Source organism: Episyrphus balteatus, chromosome 1 (genome assembly GCF_945859705.1).
Source record: "Episyrphus balteatus chromosome 1, idEpiBalt1.1, whole genome shotgun sequence".
In the NCBI taxonomy this organism is placed as follows: domain Eukaryota; kingdom Metazoa; phylum Arthropoda; class Insecta; order Diptera; family Syrphidae; genus Episyrphus; species Episyrphus balteatus.
In genome coordinates this window covers 175,670,756-175,681,864 of record NC_079134.1, presented here as the reverse complement: position 1 = coordinate 175,681,864, position 11,109 = coordinate 175,670,756, and the positions used below count along the sequence as shown (strand labels likewise).

The 11,109-nt window shown below is 27.8% G+C and overlaps 1 protein-coding gene and 1 long non-coding RNA gene across 3 annotated transcripts in view; one reads left to right on the top strand and one right to left on the bottom strand.

The window, feature by feature from the left end:
* LOC129907732 (uncharacterized) overlaps positions 1-11,109 on the bottom strand; it is a 30,701-nt gene continuing 19,592 nt past the window's right edge. The window contains exons 2-4 of one of the 2 annotated variants that reach the window (XM_055984079.1): positions 621-779; positions 379-564; positions 1-314 (exon numbers count right to left, since the gene is read on the bottom strand). In XM_055984079.1, coding sequence (XP_055840054.1) covers positions 159-314; positions 379-564; positions 621-773 — 495 coding nt within the window. In that variant the 5' untranslated portion in view covers positions 774-779 and the 3' untranslated portion in view covers positions 1-158. Of the gene's footprint in view, positions 315-378; positions 565-620; positions 1,658-11,109 lie in introns of those variants that run through there. The other variant, XM_055984078.1, reaches the window with a different exon arrangement.
* LOC129907733 (uncharacterized) lies at positions 4,260-5,048 on the top strand. Its single transcript, XR_008771139.1, has 3 exons — positions 4,260-4,397; positions 4,497-4,626; positions 4,682-5,048. It is a non-coding gene; the product is annotated as an uncharacterized LOC129907733 (long non-coding RNA).

Below are 11,109 nucleotides of genomic sequence, written 5' to 3'. Positions count from 1 at the left end.
TTTATGTTTTACGACCACAAAAAAAAACGAACTAAATTGATTTGAGTAAGTAAAACAAATAAGTAAAATTAAGTTAAACAAAACTACTTTAATATAAACAAAATGTACGATAAAGCATTTATTTTAATAGTTGCATTACTTTAAAAAGAAAAAAAAAGTTAAATTAAATCTGAAACTCTTGCATATATTGTCAGTCCACCAATAACTTTTCCTTTTCTTTCAATTTTTTGTTCAACTTTCCAAAGGCCTCTCGGGGCATGCAATGGAACTTTAGTTCCATTAAGAAGTTTCATATCTTTTACATACCAGCTTCCCTAAAAAAGTTCAAATTTTGATTATTCTGCAGTAAAAAATTATTATTTTTTGTTCAATTCAAACTTTAGGTAAAGGGCATAATCCTCCTTCAGGTATATAGGGAAAATCAGTGTGGTCTTTAATCCAAGGTTGTCCATATTCTCTATAGAAAGTTTTGTAAAACTCACAAAGTGAAGATTTTTGAACTGTATATGGATGTAAACGGAATAAACTACTTCCATCCGCACTATAAGCTGTTGTAACTTCATGCTAATAAATAATTAAAATTGGAATTGAAAAAAAAAAGAGGAAAAAGATTTATTTACCGTGACATCTTCACCTAGGATATCGTGATAGGTTAATCTACCATTGATAAGATAATCAGTACCACTTCTGGTAAAGCGCAGAACGTTTTCAACTAAAGTTTCTTCATCTCCTTTACGTCCCTCAACTCTTTCGAATACGATATTGTAATCCATTGCGCACTAAAATATTGACAATATGATAAAACAAATAAACTTGAAAAGAACAAATTTAATAACCAAAATAATTTCCAAGTTTCCGAAAAACAGGATAATAGTTCCTAGCGAGTACATTGTTAGAAATATGAGTTTAACACTTATTTTGACATATGAGTGAATTCATCATCTTTTATATCTGCAACTATGAATATGAGGAATAAACGAAACTCTAAAAAAAAAGTCTTATCGATCTTTTTTAATCACCAACAAATTTGTAGGTAAATTAATTACCCTATTTTAATTACCATTAAATTGTTGCAAAATTAAGTGTTAACAAGATAGTACTAGCTAGTTATAGAAATGTTTTAAAATTATGGTTAAAAAAAATTTGTTTTCATATAAGTTTGACAAAAATCGCCCTAATTTCACAGACAAAAAACTATTTATCAAATTCTTTAAATATAGCAGCCAGTAAAAATCATCAAATATTCACAGCACTGTCGCCATAGAATTGTTCCCGATTAATTATGTCAGATTAGTATACTAAACTTTGCAACAATGTAAGGTAAAAAATTAATAACTAACTTTGGGTAATTACTAAACAAGTGCACAAATTATGGGCCATTTAAACTATAAAAAGTTTTATTTTCCGGATTTCTATTATTCTGCAAATTACAAACTAGAAGGTATCAAAATTCATTTCAAAACCTTTATATTAATTTTATAATGTAGGTACACGCTTTAAAGTATCATTCTGTTTTTCAAGTGATGATTTGATGATGTTAATTTAGTGTTTAATAAATAACAATTGAATTCGATTCTTTTGAGGGAATTCCAGTTAATGAATAAAATGGTATGTTTTAATATTTAGAAAAGGTTAAGACTACTTTTTTTTGCTAGATTTTTGCACTACCTATAATTCTTTGAAAAAAAAAATTGAGCCTGATTCAAATATTTCTCTTTTTTTACAGTAAAAAAAAAAAAAAAAAATTTTAAGTCCGTGTTAATTTTCTTTTCTAATTTAATCAAAGACAAAAAGTAAGTAGGGTTTCCCATAAAAAATCCTGGCCGAAACAACACGCTCTTCTCATTATTTTAATACTTTTTGTTTTGTGACAGTAACGTATTTAAATCTGCGTGCGGCAACCAAGTTGTCAAATGTTTAATCATCATATTAAGGAACTCTGTACAGCACTTTAATAACGTCCAGCACCAGAAGACACTCCAGGCCATCATATCAGAACCAGACAAATCAATGAAAAATCAGTAGTTTCATTAAAAATAGACCTTCTGTTGGCAAACCACCACTGACGTTGAGGATATATGCAACAAGCACCAATTCAAGGCCTTTGCGATTCAATTTAAAAATGATCTAAGCTAAGCTGATTTCTTTCCTCTGCAACCAAAGCAAAGATTGTTCAGTTTTCCTTTTTTACTGTCGTTATATAAAACAAAAATACAACACATCAAAAAAAGAAGAATTGTGTGTTCAAAAAAAGTGTTGGAAATTAAATTTGTGGCATATTATCTATTTTTATAATGAAAATAAAATCAATCGCACCTGCCTTAAACTATTCTAAATAAGTTCATTTGGTCATACTAATTCATGAGAATCAACAAGAACCAACATTTATAACAAAATTCTATTTAGATAAGCAGTTGAACGTGCGGACATTTTTAGAAAGTTATTATTATTTTTCCAGAAAAACGTTTCTGGACCAAATTTTTTTACATTACAATTAAATGATTTGCGATGCAACATTTTTTAAATATACTTATATACAAGCTTAACAATTTAATTAGCCTGTGAAAGTATTTCAATGTCTCTAAGCTTATCAAACAAAAATAAACTCGAACTGCTTCCTATTAAAAAAGAAAGGTACCTATACCTTACCTTACATACAAATAATATCACTTCACTGGCCTATCATCTACAATTTGAATCTATATTTTTATCTCTATCGCCTTGACCATCTACAAAATGAAATACAAATATTTTAAAAATAGACATAGAACTGGTTGTAAAATTTGAAGAAAAAAAAATTAAATTCCTTCCTCAACAGATAATTTTCTGCCAAACAAACTTGTCAAATTCTACAGGTGGTAGGCATATTATAAAAACATTCATACATATTTCTTATATTCATATGTAGTGGAATAGTACTACATTATTCTATAATATTGTTTTTGTCTCTGACGTACACTCCCAGTAATTGCTCATGTACAATGTTTTGATAGCCTCTTGATCGTTTCAGTGTTCCACCTTCATTTTACCAGCTGATTGCCTTGCAAAAATGAGCTCTGCGCAAAATAAAAACCAGCGGGGCAACAAAAAATATTGCTAACAGCAAACAGCCAAAACAGACAAGAAGAAGAAAAAAAAAAAAGTTATTGGCACGCCATGGTATGACAGCAGCGGCAATACAGAGTGCCAGCAGTCATATAGTCATCTGGAGTTGCTGTTGGACCAGTCTTTCTTATGGTTGCACAGTGTTGTTGTAAGAGTGAGTTTCTATTTCTGATGTGACCATAATATTTCAGCAAGTAATTCGTTTTCTATACATGTTTGGTATAATGAGTCACCTTCCGTTGGAAGTTGGTATTTTTTTTTCTTTTCTTTCTTTTCTTTTTTGTTTAATTTTTTTTTCTTTTTAATTTTTTAGTAATGGTTATGGTGTTCGTGTTTTGGCCGTTGTGCCAGATTGGTAAAAAATTTTACTAGGTTTAATTGTATTTGAAAATATTTTTAGGCTGATTGCTTTTTTAAAAGGATAAATATTATATATCGATAGGATAGGACAGGATTTAATTATCTAGAAAAAATTACTTAATACAAATTTTCTAATTCAGCTTCCTTTTCATGTTATAGACAAATCCACAAAAAGTAAAAATAAAATTATCATATCTTTATAGTTAATCCATAGATTTTGAAGAAAATTATCTTTTTATCTTTGCACCACAGATAAAAAATATAAAACTATGAGGATTCGAAAGAATTATGCTCAAAAAATGTCTAAAAAGCAGCACAGGGCTCAGTAAGAGTAACTTCGTTAAATCTGCGTCCGGGAAAATAATTTATTTTCAGACTAATTCTAAATGCGATGTTGCACTTAAAAAAGTAGATTTTTTTTGTGGCTTGACACGAATACTTTTGTCAATTTAACTTTTTAGGTAGAATTCTAATAAATATTTTAAATTTAAAAAAAGATTCTTAATAAGGTCTTGTAAAAAAAAAAAATAATTACCTGTTCATTCAGTTACCTACATCAAACAAATGTAATTTAAAATTTGATAAAATCGACAAACTTTCTGCCTAATTAAATTCTTTTATTAGAAAATGAATTCATTCCATAAAAGTGGAATCAACAAAATCAACATTTTCAGTTGAAAAATGAGAACTGAAATATGTTTAATTTGTACTTTATATATTTGCATTTTACTAAGGATTGTTTTTGTTAGTTAAATACACTTCTTTTTTATTTATAATAAATAAAAACAACTTTTAATAAACTTCAAGAGCGCAATGAATTATGAATTAGAACTTCATCGCATGGAAAATATCAAAGGGGATGATGAAAATCTTGTCGATTATTCTGGAATAAGAATGATCAGAAAGGGTTCGACTTGTTTGATGAATGGAACGTATGTATACTATGTTGATATGGATGATTCATTTGCAATTAAGAATAATATCGAATTGATTTTTTTTTTATTATTTAATTGAAAATGATTTTTTTTTAGCGTGGATATACAACTGCAATCAGTCCAGATCATACAAGACACTTTATAAAAAATACGTCGATCCAATATGTTTAAAAATTATACAAATTTTCCTATAATACCACCAAAAGGAATGTGCTCTATTTTGAAGGTAGTATAAATAATAATTATAATAAATTTATTTAAAATAAATTTCAATTTTTAAGGGAACCTTTTATGTCAAGAACGCTCCTGTCCTATGGGTAAAGACCTACTTCCTGGGCATTTGCCTAAAGGTTTATGGCTGTAAGATCAAAAGTTTTTTAAGAATGGCAAATATATTGGAGGGATGAGGCTGTGTTTTTACGTTAGAGACAAAATGTTAAAAAATAAAAATTATCTTTAAATATAGTACACAGTTTTTTAAAATACAAAATAAAAACAATGAAAATTATTATTTTAACCGAAAATCTTTAGTTGCTTATCAAAAACGGTTTTGAATTTAACTAATCACGCCACAGATAATCATAGGACAAGTTATAATGGACAACGACAGCCCATCAAAAGACATTTCATCAAAGGACAGTTCATCATAGGGAACATCAAAAGAATCAATTTTTATAAAAGCTAGTTCTTCGCGATTTCTTATTGCCCATGGAACAATGCTATCAAAATCAGAATTTAGTAAGTTTTTCATATTTAGAGATAAACTTTCAGAGCACCACCAACAGGTTGTTGCTACAACAACCGTACAATATACAAAAATTCATTTATCTACAACGAATTAATTTGATAAAATCGACATGGGTTTCAATTTATTTAAATACTCCAATTAAATCTACTCTGAACACAACAAATTAAATGTTACATTTTCACCTACTTTATAAAAGAAGGATGGAATAATTATATTGCGATTGAAAAATGCAAACCGCAAACATTTTAGTTCATTATTTTTAAAATTTTTATTTTAGTAAGCCCTGTTCTTGTATGTTAAATATTACATTACATTACATATTAAACTAGTCTGAAGATAAATCTCCGGACTAGAAACACTGCAGCTTCGGAATCTAGGTCCATTTTGCTGATACAACACAAGACATTAATACAACACAGAAAGACAAAGAGAGAAAGAACGAGAGAAGAACATACAACACTGAACTACGTGGCACAGGGGAGGAGACATAGTTAAAAATTGTCTCATGTTATCGCACAGGTGGCTTCAGTTAAGCTGGCGATTTAGAAAAAACTTCTGAGCCGACCGCTGGGTTTGAACCCACGATGTCTGGCTCTGAAGTCATCCATCTATTCCTCTGTGCCATGGCCACCTGCTGTATGTTAAATATACATTTTTTATTTATAAGATAACTAACATAATTAAAACAAATCTTTTAATTTAATTTCTAGTATGCTCTTGATTAAGAATTAATACTTTATTGAATGGTAAATATCAAATATGTTGAAAATCTGGTCAATTAATCTTAATTGAAAACTACCAGAAAAGGATCGATTTGGGACTTCCGTCAATTATTTTGTCCTCTGCAAAAGTATTGTGGTGTCCTCAGATTTAAAATTGGACCTTAATCACAATCACAACCTTTTGGTACTCCATTCATTGTTTTCTTGAATAATTTTTAATTTCAATAAAAACTTTAGATAAATAGTCCTAAATTTAGAACTTAGCTTGATTTGAATTTAAAATCTTCGCCATATACTTTATCAAGAAAAATCTTGCGGTGCATCTTAAAAGCCTGCCAATGTATTATTTTCTACCAAACAAATGTACCTATTTGTTTTTTCTGGTTTCACTATCAAAATATTAACAAAATTTTCAGCAATTACCATTATATTTTGTTTAAAAAGTTTTAGAAACTAAAAATTATTTACGTTAAAGATAATAATAGAATGGTTTTTGTCATGCAGATAAGTTTTTTTGTAACCAGTTGTTCATTTGTTTACAACTTAAAAAATATTAAATTATATTTGAGTGGAAATTTCATATTTTCTAAATCTCTTTTGGAAATAATTTTTACCATTAAAAAATCATGTTTATTGATTCTTTTCTTACATTTAAAATTTCAAGAACTAAAAATCCAAATTTAATTTTCCACTATATTTTTTTAAAAATGAACGTGGAGGTTGAAAATGTTTCCAAAAATTGCTTTAAGTCCTTTTGTTCACCCAAAGTCTATAAAAGCCGATAGTGACCAAAATATCTGAACCTACACATTTCAAAATTATTATTCTCTTACACTCGTAATACAAATTGATAACATTATGAAGAAATAAAAAGGAAAAGAGATAACGATTAAGCAATATCATTTTATGTGATTCTCATTAAAAACATTGTTAACACGTTGAGTTTGTCGGTCGAGATATACGCACCAACCGATTGTTTTCTTTGTTATCATCAGACATTACACAAAACCGCATTGCTTCCACAAATTTACTCTATAACATAACATACTTGAAGAGTCAGTTACGTCTTATAGAGATGCATATATTTCCCGTCTAGATAAGAAAATAATCATACTGACCTAACCGCAAGCAATGGTTATTCTTATAGTTTAATGACTTGACATTAATCTTTAGAGTTTAGAGCTCTTTTAAGCTTACAAAGTAATCTCAGTAAAAAAAAAGGCGTATACCTTTTGTTCGATTTCTTATAAAATTAATCCATTTTATAGAACCAGTTTCGAATACACCTCCTTAGTTCAAAAAAAAAAATTATTTAAAGATGACAATCAAATCACCTGAATGGTGGTAAACTGGCTCATTGGATTTCCTATACCATACATATAGCTGAAGGCGAACGACATTTTTCTTATTATCAACTTCTAGTAAGTATACCAGAAATTCCAAAATGCCTTTATGAAATTCTTTGTTTATATCTTTTTTTGTGTTGTTTCTTGAGTTTCAATCAAAAAAATTATGATAACAAAATGAAACCTGAGACAGTAATAGTCTCTTACTTTTGAACAAATTGCGGGTATGACTTTATTTTGACGTCACTCCAGTAACAATGTACAATGACAATGTTATGCCATTGCAGGTAAAAAAAAAAACAAATAAATCTTATCGGAATGACTAGTTTCTTACGTATTTGAAGAATGAATAAATCACGTAATTTATATATAAGTACCTTTTCCCAAGCAAATTATTCTATTTTCGGTAAACAGAATAGAAGTCGGTCTATAAACTTTATTGATGTTTGATATCAAATTGTCATAATTTTTCTTCAATTCAATTAATAGGTAAATAAATATAGGTAAACAATTCATTAGTCATAAACTACACTTGAAGATTAATAATTTCAATACAAAATAAAAATTGATTTGGCGCTATTTTGAATCAAACTAAAATTAATATTTTCAGCTATGAATAATTCCTATACTTTATCTATTTAACTGGTTATAATATTTTTCAGAAAATAATGTCATTCAACAGATTTACCAAGGACCCGATCGTCGATAACCTTTCAAGAGTAGATCAACCTCATTTAGCCAAAAATTGAGTTTGAGAAATAACCAATTCTCTGGTATTTTGAATTTGTAAAATTCTTAAAAAATAACTTCTGTTAAAAAAAAAAAACTTAAAATTTTCCTTTTGCTTATTAAATTAACTACTTTGCACATTGAGTTTTCAATTTAGCAAATTAAATTCATACTTTTGGATATTAAATTCATTATTTTGCAAATCAAATTCACCTTTTGTGAAGATTAGTGAAATTATTTAGTATTTCTAAAATAAACTATCAAATAAAATTTTCAAGAAAGCAAAAAAATCAGTATAAAAGTAAAAATAAATAAAAGTCTCTTCTTTAACATCTGGTGCTCATTACTTACATGACCTTGTTCAGAGTTTAACAGGAATTTTAAAAATTTCGAGCTTGTCCCTTACACATGGTTAAAATATGCAAAAAGTTCAACAAATGAGGTTTATACCTTCTGATCGTTGAAATGTAGGTATATTTTTGAGGTCAACAATTAAACTTAAGTCAAACACACCTAAATCTTACAAGATTTTTTTTTTTTTAATTTTTGATTTCGAAAAAAAAAAATAAAAAATAAAATCAGGATAAAATCATTGAAACGAATGAAGACAAAAAAAAAACACACATGTGAAATAAGAGATGTTGTTGTTGAAGATTAATAAATTTCAAGAATCTGGTTCTTGCTGTTTTGTGTGTCGACACAGTTTTTTTTTTTTTTGGACGAGTTGATGATGGTGCCTACTTTTAATGAGCATTCTTGGGATGAATCTGAGTGTAAACAAAAAGGCAAGGCTTTTTGACTTTTTTTTATGGAGGGATTGGCCCGCACTGGAAGACATTTATAGTGTGGATGAAAAGATTATGACGTTATTAATATATTTGAAAAAAGATTGGCTTTTAGACCTATAAAAACAATATAATTGACAATGATTGATAGAGAAATAAATTTATAATATTTTTTGCACCTCTAAATACATTATACATTAGGGTGGGTCAAACAAAAATCGAAATTCTTTTTTTTGATTTGGTACTCCGAAAAATCGATTGCTAGACCCCTCTAGAATATACACACCAAATATGAGCTCTTTATATTAATGGGAAGGTCCTCCGCTTTGCAATTTTAAATTTTTACATCAAGCTTCTACTAAAAAAAAATAATTTTTTTATTAATTGACTTTTTAGCAAATTTCTTTTCAGATTCTTGTAGGAAATTGAACGCTCTACAAAAAAGGCCTTATACACTTTTTTCGTTTATCTAACCGTTGAATAGATATTTGAGGTAAAAAAATCGAGAAAATCTTTAAAAATTCGTTTTTTGGTCTTAATTTTGTAACAAACTGAAAAATTATAATCATCAAACGCGCAGGACATATTCTTGTTGGAAATTGATTGCTCCACAAAAAAGGTCTTATTAACTTTTTTCATTAATCTAACCATTCTAAAGATATTAAAGGTCAAAGTTAAAAAAAAATATAAAAACTTTTTATATTTAAAAAAAAATTCCAATTCACTGAAACTTCATTATTTTCAAATTAGCAAGATATATTCTTGTAGGGGCTTAAACGTTTTACAAAAAATTCCTTGGAATCAAATTGATTGCTTTAACCGTTTAGAAGATATTCGTATCCAAATCGCAATGCCTACGGGTCATAAAAAAAATAATTGAAATCAGTGAGCATTGGTTTGGGTACGAATATCTTCTAAACGGTTAAAGCAATCAATTTGATTTCAAGTAATTTTTTGTAGAACGTTTAAGCCCCTACAAGAATATATCTTGCTAATTTGAAAATAATGAAGTTTCAGTGAATTGGAATTTTTTTTTAAATATAAAAAGTTTTTATATTTTTTTTTAACTTTGACCTCTAATATCTTTAGAATGGTTAGATTAATGAAAAAAGTTAATAAGACCTTTTTTGTGGAGCAGTCAATTTCCAACAAGAATATGTCTTGCGCGTTTGATGATTATAATTTTTCAGTTTGTTACAAAATTAAGACCAAAAAACGAATTTTTAAAGATTTTCTCGATTTTTTACCTCAAATATCTATTCAACGGTTAGATGATTGAAAAAAGTGTATAAGGCCTTTTTTGTAGAGCGTTCAATTTCCTACAAGAATCTGAAAAGAAATTTGCTAAAAAGTCAATTAATAAAAAAAATATTTTTTTTTAGTAGAAGCTTGATGTAAAAATGGAAAATTGCAAAGCGGAGGACCTTCCCATTAATATAAAGAGCTCATATTTGGTGTGTATATTCTAGAGGGGTCTAGCAATCGATTTTTCGGAGTACCAAATCAAAAAAAAAGAATTTCGATTTTTTTGACCCACCCTATTATACATATTTGTACAGTTATTTACGAGCGTACATACGTCAAATAAATGAAAAAACCTTAAATCAATTCGGCGTTCAATTAAAAATAAACGCAAACTCAATGCACACGCATAAACTTAATAAAAAAAGTGGTTGTCTATAAAGTCGGTTTACGGACGATAATTTTAAGTGATAACGTCATAAGAACTTTCAACTTTCTTGTAAAAAAATTTATAAGATAATAAATCTTATTGTAAAGTAAAAGATTAAGACGTTACATATTTACATATGTATATGTTTGTTTGTAGAAAAACGGAATAACTTTTTGAATTCAGTCATAATTTACAAGATAAAATATCCTTTTTTTCTTTTCTCATTACATCAATTTTTTTAAATGAAAAGCCTTTTTTGTAGGCTTTTACACCATTAAAAAGTTTAATATTTATTCTAAAGAATAAAACCATACTTAAATTTTTACAATGCGTAAAAGGTATAAAAATAATTTATTGAAACAATAATTTTTCATGAAAAAAAATCAAACTTTTTTTCTTCTAACACCATTACATCTATTTTTTTATATAAATTTTATACCATCTGAAAGCCTATTGTTTCAGCTCAAAATATCATATATTCATATCAACCATGCCTGTACGAAATCTATAAAAAGATCTAGAATTTTTTGAACCCAATCAATTTTCATAAAAACAGCAAAAAAATCAATCTATTTTAATCTTCTTACATCAATAAATCCATTTTTTGTATGACAGGTTATTATAAGTTTTATATCATCTGAAAGCTTATTATTTTACCTTTTATATGATGCTTCAATCATACACTTCTTTTCATCAGAATAGGTACA